Source organism: Ciconia boyciana, chromosome 6 (genome assembly GCF_034638445.1).
Source record: "Ciconia boyciana chromosome 6, ASM3463844v1, whole genome shotgun sequence".
NCBI lineage: Eukaryota > Metazoa > Chordata > Aves > Ciconiiformes > Ciconiidae > Ciconia > Ciconia boyciana.
The window spans coordinates 36002763-36028336 of NC_132939.1; the positions used below are offsets into that span (position 1 = coordinate 36002763).

Below are 25574 nucleotides of genomic sequence, written 5' to 3' on the forward strand. Positions count from 1 at the left end.
CATCATGAAGTAATGTCCTCGCGGGGTGAAGCTGCGTGAGCCATTTTTTTTGGACTGTATAGAACTAGATCATAGAAAAATCTACAAGTAAACAACAACAGAAAGTAAATATGTGTAGTAAATAGCTATGATACAGATGATTTTTCATCTGTATGAAATAATTTTAGCCTTATTATTATTAGCAGATATGTCACTGTCTTCAATATCTTAAAACCTGAATTTTGATATTGCTGTGATGCTATTTAATAGTACGCCAATACTGTGATGGAAAATAAATTCTCCAAATGAATATTTAAAAATGAACACTAGAGTGCACATTTCAATTCTGTGCTGTTTGAATACAGAAGATAATTAAATAAAAATCAATACTTTTGCGTTATTCAGACCTGCAAAACACTGTGTATCAGTGGTTAATACGTAGCCCAGATGGTGTTATCCAGAAAACTGTAATTCTCCATCTCTTCATGTTTTTTAATTTGTGGGAGAGCTGTAGTTCTTGTCACTACCATACAAGGAGAACTTGGGTAAGAAGGCTACAGGTTGTGTTGCTAAGAGGTATTGTAAGCTATACAGTGTGGAATGCTGTAGTGTGTTCAGTGCAAAGGAGCAAGCACAGGGGTCAACACGGGGGATACTGGTGTTTGCACTTGAGCTAACCCCAGCTTTATTTACTTACAATAAATTTGTTAGAAGAACCCTCAATGTACCTGATAGAAAAGATGAGCAGAAGTTTGTATGAAGCTACAACTTGCTTTTTAACATTACGCAAAGAATTGTAGATAGTAAGTAATTATTTTTCTCCTTTTCACTTTACAGAAGAACTCTTACTTTCTATTAATACAGGTTTTGAAACTTTGCATTGACCAGTTCATCTGGAGGACTGGGAAAATTCTGCTGTAGATAATTGCAACTTTTTAAAAAGCACATTTCTTGGAAAATAATCCATGAGCTAGAAGCTCATGGATTATTTTTTCTTACAAATGTAAGTTGGACCAAGAATGCAGTGGCTTTCTAAGCCTTTGGTAAGACAAATCCATTATGCTGCTTGCTTGTATTTTTGATCTGAAGCAAATGCTTACCAATCTGCTGTTAATTTTAAGCTGATGTTCAGAACTCTCTGATAAGCCATTACACTACTGTCTTTGGAGAGGTATGAGTAACTTGCATATGCAAAGAAATACTTTCCAAGCATTGCTTTATAGAACTGGAGCTTTACTAGATTTACTCTTTGCTAATTGTAATCCTTGTCATTTTATTAACATATCAGAAGAAAATCCTCCTGTCTTGTTTTCTGAATCTACTTCTCTTTTCTTGTTTCATTAAACAAAAAAATCTTGCAAGCTTGTGTTAGGACTATGATTTGTCGTATCTTGCAGAACCCTTCATAAATGCAAGAAAGCCAAGCCTCGTACTCACTATATCAAACTGCTTGAATATTTTTAGGCCTGCACCTTTATGTATAATTTATGAATACTTTTGAAAGATAGTCCCATAGACACGGCATGCTGTACCAATTGCATGAATAGTGAATTCTGCTTTAGGGAAGAATGGTACTAATTTGGATGTGATGATATTAAAAATATCCAGCACAGCAGCATAAAGAATATTTATTGATTATATAATTGCATTCTTTGCTGTAAGTGTTCTATCAAATACAGAGTAAGGAATGAAACTGTAGCACTAAAATTTAGAATAGTTTTTTTGTGTTATGAAATTCTAATAATGCAACATCTGTCAAATAATATGTGTACAAATCATGAAAAATTAAGACTGGCTTTAAATGCTTAAAATGGAAGCTTGAATAGTCAACTGTCAAAACTGTTGTAAACTTTCATGACTCGTCTGCTATAAAAATTGGAGGGAAGGAGGAGAGAGAAAGGGAAGTTTTCCAGTGTTTGTGTGGCATGTAAGACCTACAGATAGCAGACTTTTTTCTCTAATTGTGTCAAGTTAGTAGCTATTATTGGAATAAAAATAGCAAGCTGCTTAAAATAAAGTATTTTGTAAGTTTGTTCATTTGTTTGCTCTAAGATTAGTCTTTTTTTTTTAAGTAGGAATTTTTTGAATGGAGGTACAATGTGGAATAAAGGAGGCTTATTTTATATACTCCTGCTGCTTGTGGATAAGAAAGATATTTCATGAATTTTGAAGTTTTCAGACCAAATATTCTGACAGCTACTTAAAAAAACAGTGGTTATCCTAGTGTAAATGTATGCAATGCAACTGCTCTTTGTTAAGCACGCCAGTTAGATATAAAGTTCTCTTAGATGGAAAGGTGCAAGAATAAATCTGATCTAATGAATTGTGTGACATTCTCACCTCCCCGATACAATACAGCAATATACCTGCACGCACTGTTTACACAGGAGGTAGAATGAAGAATAATCCAAATAAAGAATAATTAGGAGGAACTTTGCTTAAATAGGACAAGGTAGAGAACCTAGGCCAGTGAGTATCTTAGTTCCACGACTTACCAAAATATGTTAACATGCTGTTTCTGATGTTCTTTCTTGTAGCTAGCACGATGTGAAGTATCTAAACAACAGTAGAAGTTTTCTTGCATTTTTGAAATGCATGTGTTTTACTTAAACTTTAATTGGGAAGAACTTTCAGGTTCCTACCAGAATTGAGAAAGAGCCATCTACAAAAAATGTGTTAGTTTAGTGGGTAGAGCACTCTGTCAACTTTAGACCAGCAATTGGGTTTTGAATATGAGCTTTCTAATAACAAGTGATCTAGCTAGGATTTGGTGAAGTTTGACATCTTGTTTGGTTTTATACAGTAGACATTCACTATATTTGGATTTGGAAACATTGTAAAAGTTGGTCTTTGTGTGTAATTTAGAAAAAATCAAAACTTCCTGAATAAACTGCAGAAGTTATATCATCCATTATGGATTTTTTTTTTTTAACTTCTCACAATATCAGAGCTCAGAAGTGTAGGATGTTGAATTACTTACAAGCTGTACTGTCTAAAGTATGAATGAAGGGTGCTGCTTTCAGCTTTAACCTCAGAGCTATTTGTCTCTTTTCTGTATAAAACTAAACTGTTCATCAAAGCTCTCATTTCCTCTTCAAAGTGGTTGTGTGAGCTTAGAGGTACCATCTGCCCCAAGGTCTCAAGGTAGTATTTTTTCTTAATAGAATCCATAGAAATGCATCCTTCTCCCCTCTCCCTCATCCTCTGATGCCCATTCACTGTGGCTGCCGCACAGCGGTTCCTGTCAATAGGAAAGGCAAATCAGGGATCTTCTTGGATGATCGGCTTCCGTTCTGCTTGAACATTGTTCTTCTTGTTTCGGATTCTCTTCTTTTCATTCTGCCTCTTCGTTCCTCACTGACAAGCCAGAATCTGACAAGAGTACCTTGTGCCAGCACGTGCAAATGGATTCCTCTGTCGAGTCCTGCAGGTTGACTTTATGCACATCTTCCTTTGTGGGTGGGAACCTTGCCATTTCTTAATTTATTCCAGTGTTGAATTTCAGCTGTGCTTCCTGCTATGGACACATGCAGGACTGATATTAGCTGCTTATATAGTCTTGGAGGAAACAAGGTCTTCATGAAGGGCCAGGTCATTAGGTTCCTTTACCTGTTGGTCTGCAGGGATCAAAAACTGTACTATTAAACTACTTTTTCCTCTGTTGGGTCCAGGCTTATGAAAATACATGAGTCCTCTGCCTTTCACCCACAGGAGTGTTGTCTGCCCCTGTCCCTAGGGAGAATCACAAATTCACAAATTTCACTTCCTGCTATGTTATACTGATGTTACAAAAAGAAAAAAAAAAAAGAAAAAAGAAAAAAAAAGGCTTTGGTCTTGAGTATTTATGCATGAAGTTATGCGATGATCTTTGCCTTTTTTTTCAGCCTTTCTCTTGAATGATATTGCTCAAAACCCAGTATGCTCTACGGATTTTTATACTTTGTCTAATCTAGCAAGCTGGTTGCAGTGACATTTAAAAATCACTAAGTATGTTATAAATTAGTGACCTGAAAAAAATGACACTAGAAAATGTCATAAAGCATCAGGAAAAATGTAAATATTTAAGGTGACTAGCTTAAACTTAATGAAAGGTTTAAGCTTAACCTATGGGGAAATCAGTAACTTCACCCTTAAATATCATTTTATTGTTTATTCAGTAAAAAAGTGAATAATGGAGAAGATGGGATTGGTACTTATGAATAACAACATCAGGCTACTGTATTTGGGTGAAATTTTAAATACAGTTTTTTGTTCAATGCATTTTGTTTTAATATTTTGCATTTTTGCTGCACTCTAAGAGCTATAATAATTAAATATTTAATAAAAATTACATATGAAAAATAGTGATACATTTAAGACAATGTGGAAAAGTGAATTAGAAAGCAGAGAGAGTCTGCTTGGTGCTGTTTATACCATTTCCTGTATGGTAGCGTTGTCTGTTGTCTCCTTATACACCCTGCAGATGTAAAATGTGCATTGGCTTGAAAGAACTCTTACCTACAGATTAAAAGTAAACCTGTGGATTACCTACTTTATTAAGAGAAAGGTAGAGCTCTACAAGTTAAAAAAAACAAACAAACAAAAAAAACAAAAAACCAAGCTATTTGCTTTAGTTTAAGGTTGGTTCTATTGAATTAGACTCAAGGTGCATCTGGAGACACCTGAGGTAAGGCACCTGAACATGCTATATGATATGCTACGTTCCCAAATACTTTCTTGACCTGCAACAATTTATGTTCCAGGGACTTCCTGAGACAGATGTGGGATCTTTGTATTTAAAACTAGTTATCTTATATCCCTCCTTGCATCTGTGGAAACTTGTGGCATCTGCACCATCTGATGGCATTGGAGTCCCACAACCTAGCTTTGACTTATGAAGATTTGGCACTTTTTATTTGTTTTGAGTGCATTCCGTGCTGGCTTCGTTTGATGCCTCTAGGTCTTCTGTGAGGAGAGACAATGGGCAGTGAGTCCCTATCTGCCCTCTTAATGCCCTTCATAGTTTTTAGGTCTCTGTCATGTTCCCTTGGTTCCCCTCTCTTGGCTTAAGTTACTAAATTGTTTCTCATACAGGAACTGTTCCATGCCTTTTCTAATGCTATTATATTTTTTTAGATTGGGCTTGGGAAACCAAGACTGTGCACAGTATTCAAGATAATAATACATGATAGGGGTGTAATGATGTTCTCTGTGTTGTTCGCTGTTGCTTTTTAATAATTCCAAAGAGTTTGTTTCTTTGAGCACTGCGGAGCACTGAGATTCTGATTCTGAATGGTGTTGGTCAGCTCTGAACTTATTTTGTATGTGAAGTTAGAATTGCAGCATTTTGCATTTTTGGCATTGAGTTTCATCTGCCATTTTAAAACCTACTTTCTCAATCTTGTGAAGATCTTATGTCATTCTCCACAGCCTACTTTCATCTGCACTACCACGAGAAGCTTAGTATCATCAGCAAACTATGTTACTTCATTTTTCTCATCTTTTTTTCTCTTCTGTTTTAATTGAGTGAAGAGGTTAAACAGATAACGACCCCAGAGAACTGTACTGGTGGTTTCTTTTAATGTGAAAATTGACAATTTACTCTCTTTCTTCCTACTTTAGCAATTATTTATTCATACAAAGCCTCCTCTTCTTTTTGCTGCTCTGAAGTCTTGGGTGGGAAAGGGAGTGGGACGTCAGTGAGAGCTTTTGGAAACACATGTAAATTATATGAACTAGATCCTGCTTATGTGCATGATTTTTTTGCTTCTTTCAAGAAATTGTCTTAGATCATGCAGCAGAACTTTCCTTTTCAAATGCCATGTTGACTCTTCCAAATACTATGTTTATCCACATATCCATTAAATTTGTTATAGTTTCTACTAATTTGTCCATCAAACACATTGAGCTGGTATTGCACTGTCCTCCTCAGTCTTTCTTTCACTGCTCCCAGTATTTCTGTGTTGTCATTTAGCTTTTTGAAGCTTTAAAGGCTATAAGGCATTCCAGTTTCTTCTGTCTTATTTCTTAGTCACCTGGTGTTCATGCAGAAGCATGTGTACTACTGTTTGTTTTTCTGAACCTCTTTGAATATAATTTTATTTGTTCTGTTTTCCTGTTTTGACTCTTGTAAACCTCTGCTTTAGCTTTTAATAAAAAAAGATTATTTTTTTTTTTTAAACCATTGTGCTCTTTGGCACTTGTTGGCTTCACCCTGTGCCTCATTTGAAAAACTGGCATCTGACCTTGATTTCAGTGGGCTGCAGTTCCTGTATATGTTAAATTAGTACTGTTCTTCCTGAATAGACACTCTCTGTTCCAGAAGCAGCACTAGTTTCTGAAAATCCTTCCTTCTTACTCCTTTATCTGCGACACGTTTTGAATTTTGAGGCCATCATTTAATCTTGATCAGATGATCCTGCTGTTTTGTCAAATTCACATATTTATTTTTTAAATTGTGAGCAGTAGTACTGTGTAGTTGTGCCAGGGAATTAATTTAGAATTAATTTAGAATATTGTTCTTTTTGAATCTGGTTACAAACATGCTTTATAGTTTGCAGTACAGGCTACAAATATCCTTGACATCAGTATGTTTGCACAGAGCTCAATAACTTCTACTTGTAACAGTAGAAGAATGTTATTTAAAATACTTTCTTTGAGATATGTATTCTGCTGGTAGTTAGAATTTTTATGCTGAGCTGTTGCATAAGCCTTCTGGAGTTTGTAATACACGGCTGTGCAACCTACTGGTGAGCAGCAGAACGAGGGAAAATGTAGGTTGTGCTAAAGTATTTGTGGTGAAGGCATGTTGTTTGGAAATACCTGTCGTGTTCTTGATAAAAGACAGACTTTACAGTGACTTGCAATATTACTGATCTTAATAGTATCTGAAGAAATTTAATAGATGTTGAGTTCTTACAGGGTCTTTATCTGTTGTTTTTGTATTCTCACATTCTGAAAATTGCTATTACTCAATCTATGCTCGTGGCAAATTGCATAAGTAGCACATTGCAGCCTTAGTCATAGTAAAAGATAATAGTTACAGTGCGTACTCTACTGAAGCAGAGAAATTAAAAAAGCAGAAATAGAAATTAGTGATGTTATTAGAACTGCCATGAAGAGTCTTTGGAAGCTTTGTGTCTTCCAGAGGTCTGTTTCACAGTATTATATGCTGCCTCATTGTGGGAAAATTATTGTATCTGGATGATTATCTGTTTCTGATGTGTATAAAATTATTAATATAAAACCTTTGCAGAACATACATTTCCTAGTGCTGGATGAATATTTATTATGAATTTGTACATATGCAAGTCTCCTTTTGTAGAAGAAAAAAAGGAAAACCATTAGGTGTGCTATAAAAAGAAATTTTCAGTAGTATTTATCCAAAGAGATTTTTATATAAAATGAGCATTAATTGTAGATAGACAATTTATATATATTATATATATATATAAAATATCTACACATATCTATAATATAGATATAAAAATTGCACTATGTGGAAACACTGTGTAAGGAGAAAAGACATCTTTTCATTCCGATGATGTTCCAAAGCACCCAGTCTGTGGTTCTTGCTGTTTCCGTGCTGTTTTCAAAAGCTTCTAGATGAAGCAAGCCATGGCACGGATGGATATGAGTTCTTTCTCGTGCTTTTTCCTCCAGTTTGAGAAAGATTCACTCACACCTAATTCATCCCAAAGGACTGGTGTAAGCTTTAGTTTTCTCTTTGTGCTCGTAAGTTAGCTCAAAATTCACGACTTAGTAGTTGCCCACCTTTTCTTTGATCCCTAGATTTCTGTCTTCTCGTGGACCTTCTACGTGAAGTCTTGCACTATTAAAAGGGAAAGAATATGTTGCTTATCTTCCCCCTGACTCCTCAAGAGAGTTGGTCAGTCTTATATGAACCATTGATGTTGGATAAGATTTCAAGCATCATTCATGCCTAAACTCTGCAATTCAGATTGTTTTTCCCTGCAGAAAAGTGTTAGATTGGAGAATCTGGTTCTTTTTTTCACCTTAAAAATAACGTCTGTTGCCTCCTGCATTACTGCAACCCATGAAGAAGGCTGGTGGAACAGGCAGGTAGCTGTTTTGATATTATATCTTTCATAAATAGTGATGAACTGCGGATCAATATAGAGAGAAAGGCATCTCTTGCAAGTTAAACTTGCAAAATTGCTTAAGATATATTATAAAGATGGAATTTCTGGGAAGGGAATCTTCTCAATTTAGCAACTCAGGAAAAACTTTGACTAGTGTAGTAGATAGAGGGTTCTTTTTGAGATATTTTAGGTCTCATTGTTAATTTCCCAAATGTAGCTAAGCTGTAGTTTTCTGTTGTGGTTGGTTTGGTTCAGCTGCATACTGCCGTCATACATTTATTGCATATTATTTAGCTGACTAAGACTTGTAGACAGAGGCATGAATTCCCAAAATAAAATAAATGGGAGATGAACAAAGGTTGAAAAACCCCAAATAAGTTTATCAAAATCATTGGTGCTTATTTAGGAGAAGGTGAATTCTGTTTTAAAAAAATGGGTTTAGAGTCTTATATTTGCCCTTGCAGTGCTTCTTCACAGTCACGGCAGTCTTAGAAGGATCCTCTTACATTGTTTGTTTGTTCTCCCCCTCCAATTTTAAAATCTCTGAGATGATAGAATATTTTTCCTCTGTCTTCAGTCATGTTTTATGTTGTTTGCTTTTAATGAATTAGAGAGTTAAAATGTTTAGAGAATGAAAATGTTAAAATGATAAAATTTTTCCTACTGAAAACCATTTTTTTTCTTCAATTTTTTCAACTTTTAGACTCATAATTTCACAGATTGGAAAATATTTATTACAGATTACGGGTAGGATTTGTTTCATTCTCCTATTCAATGAATATTTGTATGAACACATAATTGGGCTAATGAGACTATGAAATGTGTTCTATTTAAATCAATTGATTTAGCTTTAAAATATATTCAAGTGGTAGGAAAGCATGGTGGTTTAGACCTGCTGTTCTTTCATAATAAAGATACATTTTATACAATAAAGAATATTAAGGCTTATTATGAATGTTATCAAAGACGGTGTGTGAGGATTACTTGAATGCATTATTTTTAGTGACTCTGTATTTGAAGGCCAAGTGATATTTGTAAGTAACATAAAAACTATTCACATGAAGAAAAGTATTTTTTTATGTTGGAAGGAACTTGGAGTCATTGCAAGACATTTGATTAGTATTCATGGCATAAAAGAAAGTTATTTTCAGGGTGAAGGAATTTGTGAAAAGATAATTGGTTAGACCAACATTCTCATTAACCTAATTTGCATTAAATGTTCTACTGTGAATTGTAGTTATTGCTTTTCCATTTGAAAGGCATGCTTTGTTAACTTATTTAAAGAGCCTAGTTAAACTACAGTTTAAGTCATACCCTTTAATTCAGCAATACAATATCAAACTGAGGATCTGTTATTACCAACTTTGTGAGTGTGGAGAATCATGAACCAGTTCTTGATCCCAGTGGATTTTCCTGATGAAGTAGGTTTGTTTAGCTGCTTTACATCTGGTCATCTCAGCTACTAAAAGCATTCGACTAATCCTTTAGTTTAATTTTACTCCTTTATAAGAGCAGAGGAAACTCTTTATTTCCTCTGTGACACAGCATGAGAAATAACCAAAGGAGTCTTGGGGATATTGGAAGAAAATACTTATGCCTTTGTTCTAATAGTACGAAGACTTTGAGTATCACTTGGTTTAATTATTTTTCAATAAAACTTCTTTACATATGTAACTAAACTGAGCCTTTAAAATATGAGCTGTTAAAACATGAATTAATTTGCACATTTTTGTATCCATTTGAAAATCATGAGACTGAAGAATGAATTTGGATTGCTTTAATTCTCATCATTAGTTATTACTTATTAGCAGTATCCTAGATATTTTGAAACAGAGGGATTTACTTACTGTTTTGCTGTGTGCAATGAAGAGGAAGGCACCTTTGTCATCAGTGAGCCAACTGTGAGAGCTCAAGTTAAGTATTTGCATCTGCAGATAGATACATAAAGACAAGATCTTATTTTTCCATACTGCTGAGCATACTTAGCCATCATGGAACCTGATGTTTGTGAATTATATGAACTAAACATTTATAAAATTATGTGGCTTCTTAGATATCAAAATGTTAATTTCAGTGCTTAATTTTAATTATTTGCACTTGTACTGTTTGACACTGGTTATTTTCAAAATAGTGATATCTGGAGGCATTCAATGTAAACCAAAGCCTAGCTGATCAGGCAAGGTTGTATCTCAGCCCAGTAATGCTGAACAAAGTTGGATAAACCTAATGAAAACAGGGAGATGCAAATTCAAGCTGGACATGGTAATGGTCATAAATATCTATATAAATACTCAGCTGAGAAGGTCACTTTCTTGCTGGAATGATTCTGAAGATGATGATTATGGACATGCCAGGTACAGAGTGTGATTAGTATATGAGTGCATTGCATACCCAGTGAGCATACATGAAATGCAATGAATTAGAAATGCACTTTAGCTATAACAAAAAAAAGCCATGGCCAGTAAATTTTACATTCCAGCTGGGAGATGGTTAGGTCTCCCTTTTTTAATTGTTTGGCAAAGAAATATGCCGATTACTATGCCATTTTGCTGCTTATTCATTCTGTTTGCAAAACAGAAGCTGGCTGATGGTTGCACTGTTGAGTAAAATTGCTGAAAGGCTGAACTCCCCTATGTTTTGGGACAGGGAGACAATGGAAAAAAAGCCAATTTTAGGGACAACACATTATCTGTTCAGATTTTGTATGTGGGATTAAGGGCATGATTCAGGAATTGTCAAAGGTATGAATGGCAGTTAGGATATTGAGAACTAAATGGAAGTTAGATGCTCAGTTGTTGGTAATGCCATTGAAAACTTCCTCTAGTGCATTCATTCTCTATTCGAGCTTGGGAAAGAATGAGCTGTTGCTTCTCAACTAACTGCTGGACTAAATCCTAGTGACTTATAGGTGATCTGCAATTTGGGATCAACTTTCATCTCCTTTACACAATAATTCAACAGTTTGGGTTTTTTTTCCAATAGAGCTCCTGAAACAGCTGTTTGTTCTCAAACTGCGTGGTCTAAGAAGGCATATGTCCCATACTCTGCATCAGCAACATCCTTGCTTTCTGTTACTCGAGACCTTTGGCCATCATCTTGCAACCCTAATCTTTCATGTTTCCTCTGTCACAGACCTTACTACTTTTTTTGAGTTCCTGGAATTCTTGTGTGTTTTTTCAGTGAATAAATTTATAGGACTGTCTTTCGCAACCCAGCATGGTACTGCAATAGAAATATTGTATCTGAAATAAAATAATAACACAAGCCCTCCTATAGTAACAGGGAGTTCCTACTGTCTTGGGGGAATGTGGTAGGAGGTTAGAAGATCCTATAACTAAGGTTACATATGTAGCTTAATTAGCACTATTTAAGGTTTCTTTTAATTCAGTCCCTTATGCACATGAATTGGAGTTTGGGGTTCAGTGCCTTTTTTTGATGACACGCTGGAGTAGGGACTAGTTCAAGGAAGAGAGAGTCTGGAGAATTTAGCTACCAGGCAACAAGAAGCCTTTACTTGGCCTGTACAAACTGATTTTTAGGACATTTATAATCCATTTTAAGAGAGATTTGCATGTTGATAAGAGAAGGTCTATCTACAGAACATTCGAAGCTGTTCATAAAAAATGCACTCTGTGAATACTGTATGTATTCCTAGTATGTTGTTCAAATTGGACTTTTCAGTGACAATCTGGCTTGTTGACGTGGCACCTAGCACCTCCTCATTCAGTTTTGAATTTGTTGCACCTTCCTCAGTACTGTTCTGCAAATAAGAGGTTAAAAGACCTTTCTATAGAACTTTGGCTTAAAGAAGTTTAATATTGTGAATGTAAGCAGCATTAAAATTAAATGCAAATTTGTTGAAGACGTGATGTTTATTGATTGAATTTACTTCTGTAGGGTTGGGAACTTTGGAGGGAGCTTGTTATTTTTTTGAAAAATAAATATATTTTGTATTTCTTTTCTGTAGGAGATTCCTTTACACAGTTCCGATTTGCTGATGAGAAAGAATGGGATAGAGAAAGCATATGCCATAAGCAGGTAACAGAATTATCATTCAAATGAGTTTGTATGGATAATTGCCTGGCAGAGAATACCTAGGCAGTTGTGCTTTCAGCAACAAATTGTTTAATACAATAATAGCACTCTTTATTCTGTATATTTTTATTAATTTGTCTCTGGTGCTGGAGGCTCTTCCTGGGTCTTGTCCTATTTTTTTTTCTATTGAAGACTAATCAAAGCAGCAGGCTAGGTTTTTAAGTAATGTTGGAAGAAAAGAACAAGCAAATCCATCCAGTGAAGGGAAAATAAGGGACTGTCACTTTGCTTTACTGACATATTAAGTCAGCCTTCCTTTTTCAGCTGTATTCAAGAGAAAATAGTTTAGTACAATGGCTATAACAAAATCTATATGAGTATATTCATATATTTGACTATGAAGCTTGTTCTAGTTCTTTCAAATTAACAGTTTATATCCTCTGGTTGAAAATTCACCTCCAAAATTACTATGGGACCAACCAGGTTTTAGATTATTTGTATGTGGATTCTTTATGCTGGAATAAAAAGGGGCAAAGCAATAGGAGTCTGCTGTTTTCTATATCAGGATACTGGAAAGTGTCTTAATCTCTGCAGCTGTCTTCCTCACATAAGTCACCTAAATTATTGCCAGATAAACGCTTTTGTCTTCCAAGCTTTTCTTAAAATTGCTGAGAAACTGTGCTTGAGTGTTTCATGAAACATACATATATATTCAAATTTTAAAAGTTTGCTATTTATTTCCTAAAATATTGACAATAACTATTCCCTGGGAAGTGATATTTAAAGGTACATTAAAGTTGCAAAGTCAAATTAAAATGAGGAAATAAACCCAAGTGCAGCATTTGTTTAAACCATCAGATGTTTGTTCAGTGGGATACAGTCTTTCAATGACTGTGCATTTTTTTCTTATCAGGTCCTCCTGCTCTTAGTGTGCAGGATGTCAGTATCCAGAATATTAATTTCTTCATAATTTCCTCATAGGCTTGTCATTATAGCATTTAGGTGATTTGAACACATTAATTAATTTCTGAATGGCTAAAGCCATGGTGAGCAGAGTGGAGTTGCACGTTGCCAGTGGATTTCACAAATACTCGTCTGGCTGCCAGTGATGAGGCTGCACAGTTCTGGAGCTGGTCCCACGTGCTCACTCATTGCGAAGTGTGCTGTGGTGGGCACGTTATTCTGCCTCTGTCCCTACAAAACTGTAGTCGTTCGTCCTGCCCCATCCAAATTTGTAGCTTCCAACTGTTGCCCGTCTTTTGCTGTTCTTATGTCAGTTTGAAATAGTTTACTGCACTGGTCACCATTACCCTTTGATTTCTTATTTTAGTCCAGAATCCTGGCCCAGATGGTTTCATAGCATTATCTAATTTTTCGCATTGTCTCTGGTCTTCAGCCTATCATCTCCTTTTTGTTTCTGGCTCATCTTTCTTTTCCCTGAAAGCTGGATCCAGGTCTAATCTTCATCCTAGATCCACTTTGCCAAATTCCTTGCCTTTGCCTCTTAGCGCACCTGTTTCTAGTTCTTTGCCTATCTATACATTATGTACAGGATCAGAGAATTGTAAACTGAAGTCAAGTGATTACAATGGAACAAAATAAAGCAGAAAAGGCATAAAAATATTTGCAGAATGACTACATATTTCCCATTCCCTATTATTTGTTGAAAGCAATGGCAAAGCATCAGTTTCAAATATGGAATGGAAATGTAACAGTGACATCAACAATAACGAATTTTCAGTTTATTAAGAATATTATCATTGCTACAAAAAGTAGATCTGGATTTGCTTTATTGTATATTGATAAAATGCAATAAAAATGTTTCAGAACACGGTCTGCAATTTAAAAATCAAACAGGTAATAGTCCTTTTGATTTTTCAGTAAAAAATGGCAATTCCAGCAACAAAGTATGCCTCTACTCATTTTCTTGAACAAATAACGACATGTGCCATGAAGTGTTTATAATTTATTAGATACTGCTTCGATCTCTTTGTCATTTATTCAAACACCACTTTTAGTGAAATCTCTACTTGGATATTGAATTCCTTCTTTCATTATGTTATTTCTCCAAATTTCTCTTTTCCTTCATCCTCAGCCTTTCCTCCTCTTCCCTGTCTCCATTTTCACCTTCATTCACAATGTTAATTTACATTAATCTTTTTGCAAGTGTACTTAGCGCTTCCCAAATGCACTTAAATGTTATTCAGTGGTACTTGACTTTTTACAATTTTTTATGTTACCGAATTCATATGTTTTCCTTGTCCTTTGCAAATGTGCAGAAGCCATCTTTGATCTTCAGTATCTGTCAAAAAAACTGGGTTTTCTGAAGTTCTAGGTCATTGCTGGGCAACAAGAATTGCTTGTTGAAGACTTTGTGAGGTTACTTGTACCAGTGAATCATCTTTGATGGTGATCAGTAATCCATTGTAAAATAAAGTTGTTAGTAAAGAAGAAAAATTCTAACCATCAGATATTTAAGTTGTTTGGTCCTTTTACTCTCATTACTGCATACCAGAACCAGAATTTGGATACAAGAAACTGTTAAACCAACTGCATTGTTTCTTTTTAAAATTTATTTTAATTTTGTAAATATGCTATCAGAACACACCATGTCTTTGATGTTCATTCTTGCTGTGTGTGCAGGTGTCAAAAGCCATCCTGTTGACTGGCTTTTGGGAGCAGTGTGAATTCCTTTGACAAATCTCTTACGATACGGTACAAAACACTCTCTCCTAATTTATGAGTATTTGGACTTCTAAATGTCTGTGTTAGTCTACACCATATTGAGAGGTGTAGTCTACACCACATTTTTGTCTCTTTAAGCTAGATTTAGAAGCAGCTTCTATGCTTCCGTGAAAATGAGAGTATAGACTGAACTTAAGCATTTTGTTGTCAGATTTTAAAATGTGATGGATATCAAATTATCTTTTTCATCGATGGTGAATGTGCTCAGAATGTTCTGCTGTACTGTGAGCTCGAAACCTGTTTAAGTCTACCAAAGTCCAGGGTGTTCTGTAAAAACATCAAATATTGCTGGTCCCTTTTGTGTAAATTTGTTCCTAATAGTTCATATGCAAAAAAAAAAAGGGGGGGGTCAAGAGAAAAGGAAATTTCAATACCTGCCACATTAATAAGTGACAATTCCACCTTTTAAGCAACTAGGCAGCAGTAGAGTATCTTTCTTGAGTATCATTTTAGCAGTGTATGTAACTATAGTTTGTTGCTTTTGTAAGCATCGAAACAACATTTTAAAAGATGGGGAAGTATAAAAAGGGCCATGTTGTTTAGGCACTAAAACCAGGAGAGCTACACACAAGCTACATGGTTTGGTTGCATAGAAAATAGTAGCAACTCATTAAAGAATGGCGATTCCCACTGCATAGAAGGCTTCACAGATTAAAAGATGTTTGAGTTGGAAAAGCCTCTTACGACATTGTCAACTTGCAGAACTATTATTTCCTACTTTGGATTTTAAAGGCGTTGCCTAAGGAGCATTCCATTTATACCTTGTTTTTAAACCTTTAAGTGATTATTTGCATTGTAGGTGTTTATATGGTAATTTAGCCGAACTGCTTTGTACATGTGTAATTTAAAACTATGAATTAGTGTATTTCATTTGATTGTTCTTCACATTCCTTGAATATGTGGAACAGGGGAATGTAATAGATTAAAGTCATTATTAGTTCATATTTTTTTTTAAATACAAGCGTATTATGTGTTGAATTATATTTCAGTTATCTGCACTTTCTGTTGACTGCCAGTCTTTGGTCCAGGCCCTTCAGGAATTGCCTCTGCATCTGAGGTTGAATGTAGCTGCTGAACTTGTGCAGGTAATGCTGTGAATTTTCACAAGAAAATGCAAATATTTTAAGTGAAACAATTTATGCAAGAATGATTACTTTAAACTTGGTATTCAAGCATAAATAGAATATATTTTATGAGTGGCCATTCTTGACAGGCAGGTCAAATGGCATGTAATGCAGGATACTCCTCTATTTGCACTTTTTATGCTTTATTGGCTTTAAACAAAATGCTTTGATGTGCAGCACATTAGATTTGAAGGCAGGTATCAGAGTGTTTGACATGGAATGATTGCACTGTTTTTGTATTTGCTTCTCTTGTTAGCAGCTGTTAAAAGTTTGCACCGAAATTTTGAAAGTGCTTTCACATTCTTTCCTCTTAATTATTTTAACTGTGATTTACTCTTCTACATAGCTAATATGAACATACATGTTTATTCCATGAATCAAACTTACATCTGTGTTAGAACAGGTAGAACTGTCAATCAAACAGGTGAAGAAAATGTCATTTATGCTCTGGTGGAAAAAAAAAAGGCAACAGAATATTAGGAAAAAATGTTTCTTCAGGCTGTGAAAAAGAAAATATTCATGTAAGGGCAAAAGAAGCAAGGAGCCTTAAATATAAAAACAAAATTCTTTAAAAAAAAAAAAAATCCATCTGCTCAAACAAGGAAAAAGAAACATGACCCTTACGGAAGAAATTTTACTTCTGTTTGGAGTTGCATTAATTGCTTCTCTGACTGACACAACTATGCTTTTTCTTAAGGGAGCTCAAATATGTCTGCAAATGTGATGTCTAAGGGAATCTGCAAATAAATGTTACTTTCAAATACAATTTTCTTCTTAAGAGTTCTAGTCACAGTCTTTAACTTTTATTAGGGTTATGAAGTGTGTGTTATGACATTAATCTTTGTCTTGTCATTCTGACCAGTGATGTAGTCATCAGATATGCTGTAGTGTTGTTAATGCCAAGGCATCCTGATAAAACCGGAATCAGTGTTCCATGGTTAAATAATGAGTTGCCATTTCTTGTTTCACTATTTGATAATGTTTTGGAATTTGGTTTCATTTTTTAAAAGATACAGCTATATACTATGACTTTTGCTAAATGATTTTCAGTGACCTGTAGTATGGTTTGCTTTCAAGACTGGAATTTTGGAGGGAAGGCCTAACCATGGGATAATGTTTCCAGGCAAATCCTGACTTCAGTCATTTCACAATTCAGAGTATTGATGGGATTTCATTACAGAAGAATTAAAGAAAAGTAACTCTCCAGGAAGTATTTGTGAAACACTGGAACTTGCTGATTTAGCATACAAGCTCAATATTCCATAATAAGGGATAAAAGGAGTTTGTATTTTGTAGTTGCTTTTGTAAAAGTATCATTAAGATAACTTTACTTTTACTTCTGAATTCAATTCTGCTGAAATTCATTGTACCTTCTTAAGTGATCAAATGTAGGAAGCATGAAATACAATCCAAATTAGACAGAACAGTAAAAATGGAGTTAATAATTAGAAAGACTCAAGTCCTTTCTTGCACTCTTAGGCATCAACACCTGTAGAGCTCCCACAGATGAAATCTAAAATTATTGAAGACAGCAAGAGGAGAGAGCTTCCGTTCCGACAGTCTCTGGCTCAAAGTCAAACGGTGTTGGTCTCCCATCCCGTTGGTGATTCTGTTGCTCCATCAGAGCCTGGAAGTAAAAATGGTCCTAGGGCAAGGGCAGCAGAACCATTTCAGAGAGCCCATCCACTATCAAAGCAAGAGACTGACGATTTGGATCAAGAACTAGATCTTCTCCTAAGTCTAGATGCTCCCATTGATACAGAAAACAGACCTGTGTCAGGTGCATTATCCTACAACATATCAACTGAGAAAGATTTGAAAATGGCTTGTAAGGAAAACGGTAAGATGTCTCTTCTCCCCAGCATGCCCTTATTTATTTAATTTCCATTGCTCTGTGTTTTTGTGATGTTTCTGAACTCTTGATTAGTCAGTCAACAGTACTGCTATTTCATTTATCTGGGGCTGTGTTCTGACCCATTTGTTCCTTTTCAATTTTAACTCCACACTGAACTAAAGTTTCACCATTGTCAGTTCATTTTAAGCATTAAGAAAAATTCTTCTGCAGAACAGCATGGGTCTTATGATTCAGCAAAATTTTAAATTTAAAAAAAAAATTCAGGTACTGCGTATTCATGTACCTAAGAATTCTAGTGAGAGGAAGTTAAAGTTTTTATGTAACATTATCAGCCTTTAGTTCACTGTGCTAATAGTATACAGAAGAATTGACAGCTATTTCTGATGGCTTGTTATAAATGCTATTTGCAAACTTCACTAGCATTGATTTTACAGAATTTAGTATGGAAACAAATATATATACAAAAATGTTCATATTTCAGAAAAATGGGCAAACGCTTCCTTTTGTTTGCATTCCTAGAAGTTATACTACTGTTTGTTAGTTTTGATGGAGATGATAGTTTGCTACGCCTCCCCAGTCCACAATGCTGTAAAAGAATTTTTAGCATCTCTGATTTTTTGTGTGTGATTTTCTTGCTATCTTAAAAATTAAGTCCAAGATGGTTGAACATGTAAGATGTAACCACAAGCAATACAGCAAGCCTTGTTACTGAAGACAGTCTTGAAATGCTCTTTCATTTCAGTGGTATGTCATGCTTTCCACCCCAAAGCACAGCTTAAATCCCTTAAGAAAACAATGCCATCAGAATATGGAATCATATCATGCTGTAATAATCATGCAGGGCGATCAGCTGTGGTGGCCTCCTGCTCCTCTCCTACATTAAAGTAAACTCTGCATCGGACAGGACTGTGAACAGATTGCAGTAGGGGGATCACTGCTGCAGACCAGGCCCTGCCCCCCTTGAATCACATACAAGCCACATTGCTCTGGTTGAGTTTATTAAGCTGCCTCTTTTTTTTTCTTGTTGCTACTATTTTTGGAATATGACTTGGTATTCTTCAAGAAAGAGAGATTGTGTTTAAATAGAGTCAGTTGTGCATTAAAAAGCAAAATGATCAGGGACAAAGAGCTGGTATGGAATTGTTTCCAGATTTTCAAGTCTGTTCTTTTCACTTTTTAGACCCTTTAAAATTAGATACGCCTGAAGAGAAGAGTACAGCATCACAGCAACAGCAAAGTACATCTAAAAATGTTACTGAGGAAGATCTTGAAGATTGGCTGGACAGCATGATTTCCTGAAGCTCAAATTTTCTTATGTGAATAACTGAATATAGCAAACATTAAGTAGAAAGTTGAATCTTCCTTTATCTGTTTCACTTTGTTCAGTATGCCAAATGCCCGGTTTTCTTTGCTGGCACCTAAAATTCTGTGCAACCAAAATTTGTTTAGATATGATTGAAAATTGTCTAAGACTAATATTCTTAGGTCTAAAATTTGTGATGCAATTAGGATTTTCTTTGCTAAAGATGCAGGCTACAGCACACTAAGAGAATGGTTATTTCAGCTTGTACTTGCTCTATGTAGTCCTTAAAATAAAGCTATGAATGAATAATGAATATATGTGTGTTTAGTCACCGTCCTCACGCCACATCTCCATAATGTAGAAAAATGAGAAAGAAGACAGCAAAGGTAATATTTGGTTTATAGTACTTTATTGCAGTGGGCACTTTTTATTAGAAGAAAAAAAAATGCATAATCCTAGCAGCTTCTACTTGCGAGTGACCATAGAGCATTGTTTTATTTTGGCCTAAGATTTAAATTGTATTCATTTTGATACAGTGTATGTCTTTTAACAGCAGCATCTAATAAGCTGTTATTGAAGGTAGTATATAAACAAACTTCAAGTGCAATTTCGTACAGAAAGACAGAAGAGCAACACAGTTAATGGATCTGTTAATCTAGAACACTAACATAAATAAAAAGTTGCATAGCTGTGTCTAGAGAGGTTTTAAGGCACTTAATCTTTCAAGGTCGACGAAGTGTTTGAAAATGTTTTCTTTTTAACTGCTTAAAGCTTTTCAAGCTGTATCTTAATACGTTCACTTAGCAAATACTGGGGGGAAAAACTGGACAGCAGTTAGTTAAAATATTTTTTCTGAGGCATGGCCTCTGATGTTCAAGTTCTTAATGTCAAATGTTGTGCAATTAAGACACCTTTTAGCCCTTTCAACTGTACTGCCAAACACTAGGTTAATGATACGGTTAAAAAGTTATCATTTCAGACCATGTTTGAACTGGAAGGCTTAAGTTAATCTGGCATAGTTTTCTCTTTTCTAATTAACATTCCAACAAAAGACTTGTTTCATATGTGGTAGGTACAAAAAGCCTATGAAGTAGTGTCAAATTTTATGTATGTCTTGAAATTTAAAGACATTTAAAGCAAATACAAGCTGTGAAATTACACCATGAAAAGAAAATGGTTTTTTGTATACTGGATCTTAACAGTTCATGAATAAATAATTTCTTCTGTGATATTAGCCAAGCTGATCCTCATACTGTTTCCGGAAGCAGTCCCCTGCTGGGAAAAAATCCCAACATCTTTCTTGGTACATCTTCCACACAAATGACTCCTGAAAATGATAAAGAGTATTTATTTTAACAGACACCTTGCAGTTAGTGCTCTACATAAACTTCTAACAATAAGCAGATACTGTGCCTATTACCGTGGAGTAGAACGGTGAAGACATTGAAACTCAAAGGTGGTAACTCAAGAACCTTTGTGAAAGTATTGTTCTGCACTTTTCTTGATTCAGTACTACTGAAATTTAAGCCCTATTAGAAAAACTGTGTAAGTGTAAATTAATCAGTCTAGTTATATCAGAGCAGACCTGTACACAATCTGTATATATAAAATGTGGTTTAGTTTGCTTGGAAAACATTGAAGTGTAAGGTACTTTTGTAGTGTTTGCGTAATGGCTTCTTATTTGAGATAAGATATTTATTTACACTTAGGGCCTAAGAACACTAAACATACATACACACATGCATATAACTATCCATATATACATATATATGGATTTAGACTATAAATATAGTAGTGTAACTACTTAATCTTTTGGGAATAAACCACAACTGGTCTATTTCAGGGTTTCATTTCAGAGATAAGATGACAGTAAGATTACTAGTAAGTGACTTCTGACAGAGTTCAGTGCTGGGTAGAATAGCACAGTGCTGCAGCCCATCCCTTCCCTTTTTTTTAACCCTTCCTTTTCTTTCACTTGCAGAAGACTCTCAGGGAGGGTGGCATCATCTCCAGTCCCTGGTGGTACATCAGTTCCACCTGGTGGTACACAGCTACAAGGCTGGAGAAGATAAAAATGTTGAAAGATAATCTTAAGAAAAAAAATTAAGTTTTATTTTCTACTCACCTGGCCAGTATGCTCAGTTTCATCCTTGTTAATGAGATACATTAAAAAGAACCTGAAACAAGCACATGAAACGGGTATTAATGCAGAAAATGTAACACCTCTGCCTGAGCTTTTCTAGACTGGGGTATGCGAGGGAGATCATGCCAACCAGCAAAGTAATGATATTGCTAGGTGTCTAAAGTGCTTATGTTAAAGGAGAAAATTCTATCCTGTGGAGGTGTTAACAGATGTAAAATCTGTAGAAATGGGAAAACATGGTTTAGCATTTTCTTCATTTCAGGGCTAGGAGCAATACCTGAATTAGGCATATGCCAACTCCTATACCCATATGCTCCAACATCTCACCTTGGAAGAAGTTACTATGGCTACTATGCAAGAAGTTAGGAGTGTGGCAAATAATACCTGCCCCAGGATTTCCAAACACTCATGCCATACAGCTCATAAGCTTAGCCTATCTATCTCAGATACCTGTGCTTACTCAAATGCAGAGAGCTTGAACGAGTTAGGAAGGCTGTAGAATACTAACAATGTTTATATGTAACACAACTCTTGGTTAGCCACTTCTGATGCAGTGCATTTGGAATTAAACTTGGTGTGTGCTTTCATTGTAAAGAAAGGAATGTATACTGACTTTACCATTTGTCTAATTAAAGGGCAACCTGGTTAGAAAGATTGTTCACTATGTGTTCACTATGTATTCTAATAGTAAGGAAATGGCCATTTTTAATTTACTGTGAATTACAGGTTCCCATATACCAATTAAACAATTCAATACAGTAAGAAAAGCTTGGAGGTTGTAGATTGGCAAAAACTATGGATGTTAATGGAAATTTGCCTCACAAAAGTAATATGCATTAATTTTTCAGTGTCAGTTGCTATGCAAGGAATAATGCAGCCTCCACTCCAAGAGGCACACCTTTTTTTTTTTTTTTTTTTTTAAATTTAAAAAGTTCAGATGCAGTATTCCAAAGCCAGACTTCTGTAAGATACCACCAGTTCAGCTCCTTTGGTTCTTCTGGCACAATGCTCATATAATTATCATCAGTATTGTATGAGTAACTAATGCCACCAAATTAACTGTTTAAATATCCTCTTTGATCTGCTTTGTATTTACTAATGAAAGTAGATCACCACTGTCTTGGGAGTCTGCGCAACAGTCTAAACACATACAACTCCTGATCGCTTCGAGGTTTCGGAAAGCTGCACTATAGGATCAGACTTGTACATTATTGTTTGTAGCTTATCTTTCAGGAATCTTCCAGAAATGTGCTTTTGTTTGTTTGTTTGTTTTGATGTTTGTGTTTTCTTTTTGTCAAATTGAGGCTAATTTTCAGTGGTCTCATGAACATTACCAAACCCCCAGAAGTCACAATCAAAACTTCGAAACTAAAGCAACTTATTAAACTGTTGTTCCCTATCATTCCACATATGTGGCTTTCCTTCCAGAGGAATAAGGAGTTGGTGTGCCTTCAGGTCTCATTCCACTAAGGCAGCTCATGTGTAAGGTGAGCACTTTAAAGATAACCAGCAGCGTGGAGTAGAGGAGGGGAGACTAGAAAGGAATGGAGGTATTCCTCAGTTCTACAGAATTCTGTCTTAAGATTGTTAGCAATGTGTCCACCTAAATTACTCTGGAGCTGAAAAGTCTCTTTATCATAATTCCAGTAGTAAAATATACTTACAGATAGTTTGCCAAGTTGTGTTCTTGCAAAGTATGTGTTTCAAAGCCATGTGGGGTTGTGTCAAAATAGTCATTGCCGATTCCACAAATAAAACATTTGGTCTGGAAACACAAGTTGTGGTTACAAATGAATTTTAACTCAAAGACACTATTTTAACTGGTAACAACCTAGATGAATAAGAGTAATGAAAAATGTACTGTGCCTACTCATACCTCCATATCTTCTCTCACTTGTTCTTGCTGGTCTCTTAATTCACCAAAAGCATCAATAATCAGACCTATTTCAAACAGAAAAGTAGCAACGCTTCAGTACTTAGCAATATTCATATTTCAAGTAATGTCCATCAGACATCCTCCACTGTCTTTGGACTTTAGCGTACTTAGGTCTAGGTTGAACAATTAAAGTTACAATCTATCAATTTCCAGACATCTACCATTTGTTTACACTGCCCTCCTAGCAGTAAGAACTCTTACATAGAATTACACTTTTGAGAGTGGAAAGACTTTTCTGTACTTATATTTTGGTCAATTTAAGCTTCCACAATCTCATCTCTTTTGTTCCCATGTAAGAATTTAATTTTCATTCTCCTTCTCATGGGACTCTTGTATCCCAACTTTTGTTCAACAAAGATGACTCTGCTCCCACAGGCCCCCCGGCCAGTTCATGATGCTGTTTCACATTTGAAGCATTATTCCTGCACTTCCAACATATTAAGAATAGAGTTGGATCATTTTGGGGACTGTGACATAACTTTTTCTCAGTATAGACATATTACATTTTTTCTTTGCCACCAGACTGCCATAAAATGGTGTTTTTTCCTAACAGCCTTAGGTCAGTTTACACAATGAGTGTTGAATACTGACAGTCATTGAAGAGAGGTCTCGTTCTCTGTAAACCACAACTGCAAACCAATTAAAACTGCAAATCCTCCTCTAAAGGAAGGAGGAAATGGGTATGTGGCCATGGTGACTTCCTCCATGTCATTTACCCTTTTCAAGGGGAAAGTCTCCATTCCCCAGCCAGGTGTGGTGGTTCCAAACTAAAGGTGTGAAGTGTCTACAGCAAGGCTCTCCAAGTTTAAATGGTTATTACTGGAAGCACAGTGATCCTGCCCAAGCTGCATCATTGCTGGATACTTGTCAAAGTGTTCCTAGACACTGTAACCCAGGTAAGTTATGTTTCTTGTGCTTTGTCTTTGTGTAGTACTTGGGACAATGCATTATTTGTGAATTCAGTATGAAATTATTACTTTCAGAATTAATGATTTTATCAACTCAGAAATAAGTTTTCATAGCAATACTGCTAAATTTACCTCAAACACAAATATTGTTTAAATACATTGCAGAACTTAAGTAAACTAAATTCTAACAGTCTCTACTAAGGTAAGTGACAGTACCTTGAATAATGGCCAGTAGGATAACAATGACAAAGAAGAAAAATGTGATGTCAAAGACAATTCTGTACATTTCATAAGGGTCTCCAGCAGGATCCTCAATTTCATCTCCAATGCCACCACCAGCTCTTACACCCACATACATGTGGAACAGGTAACACTAAAAAGGAGAGAGGAAAATTAGAGATATATTTACCATGAATGATGCTGTTTGTTTTTTTTCTTTTTTTTCTTTTTTTTCTTTTTTTTAAATTATTCTGCCCTGCTAATTCTCTTCACAAGTTATAGTAACAACACATAATATCACTCCTCATGTATCACACGCATTGCACCAAAAATCTGTTATTGTCTTAACTAATGTGATTACAACTTCAAGTACACTTACTAAGCAGGGGAGTCAGCATCAGCTGTTACCCTCTCCTCACTCCCTAGGTCTCACAGACTAAGACCATTTGGGGGGCATTTTTCTGGTATTTGTTACTGTATTCAACTGTATTCTACCCCTTATATGAATTCCTAAGGTTCTAGCTTGCTCTGAGTAAGCAGAGGACACCTTTTAAAGTCTTGTAATGGAGTTTAGAAATGTTGGCAAATATTGCCATAAAATAAATAGTGACATATTCACAACAGGTAGATTTATCTGTGTTTAGACAGATGTCTGGTTTAGTACATTGTAAAGTATTTATGATCTGGGAAACAGCCTGTGTTCAGTTCAATGCAGAAGAAATCACTTTACAAAAATGTGGCTGTGTGTCATTTCTTGAACGTATAAGTCTTCATGGAAAAATCTTTAAAAATCTGGATATTTAAGCTATGTAAGTATATTAGAAGGGAATCTTCTGCTGGAGCGACATTCTGTTCTACCGATGTTCCTGTATGAATCAGCTACAGAATCTTGTAAACCACCTTCAGTCACACAATGTGGGTTAAAAACAACGGAAATCTCTAAGCCCAGCCAGTGTTCTGAAGGCACATTAGGCAGCAATACTGGTGTTAAATAATCAATCAGCATAAAACCTGACAAATCTGGGGTCTTTCATAAGCAAACACTGAACAGAACTATACATCCATTTTTCTAATGCAACTTTACTGTTGACCTAGGATGCCGGTACTAGTTTAATCATACTTAAAAATGTAACTTGAGGTAAATGTAACTGATCTACCTTACTTGGAAGAGTGGTTTAAAATGTAATATAGTTTCATTCCAGTAACTCCTATTTTATGACCAGTCCATTGTATCCAGCTCGCAGAG

The 25574-nt window shown here is 35.5% G+C and overlaps 2 protein-coding genes across 2 annotated transcripts in view; one reads left to right on the top strand and one right to left on the bottom strand.

Moving 5' to 3' along the window:
• The window catches only part of AVEN (apoptosis and caspase activation inhibitor), a 101267-nt gene extending 81654 nt beyond the window's left edge, over nt 1-19613 (top strand). Inside the window, exons 3-6 of the mRNA XM_072864775.1 lie at nt 12028-12098; nt 15830-15925; nt 17444-17804; nt 19000-19613. Coding sequence (XP_072720876.1) covers nt 12028-12098; nt 15830-15925; nt 17444-17804; nt 19000-19118 — 647 coding nt within the window. The 3' untranslated portion in view covers nt 19119-19613. The remainder of the gene's footprint in view (nt 1-12027; nt 12099-15829; nt 15926-17443; nt 17805-18999) is intronic.
• A 570-nt stretch (nt 19614-20183) lies between these two features.
• RYR3 (ryanodine receptor 3) overlaps nt 20184-25574 on the bottom strand; it is a 263605-nt gene continuing 258214 nt past the window's right edge. Inside the window, exons 103-107 of the mRNA XM_072864265.1 lie at nt 24326-24482; nt 23142-23206; nt 22930-23030; nt 21248-21299; nt 20184-20449 (exon numbers count right to left, since the gene is read on the bottom strand). Coding sequence (XP_072720366.1) covers nt 20354-20449; nt 21248-21299; nt 22930-23030; nt 23142-23206; nt 24326-24482 — 471 coding nt within the window. The 3' untranslated portion in view covers nt 20184-20353. The remainder of the gene's footprint in view (nt 20450-21247; nt 21300-22929; nt 23031-23141; nt 23207-24325; nt 24483-25574) is intronic.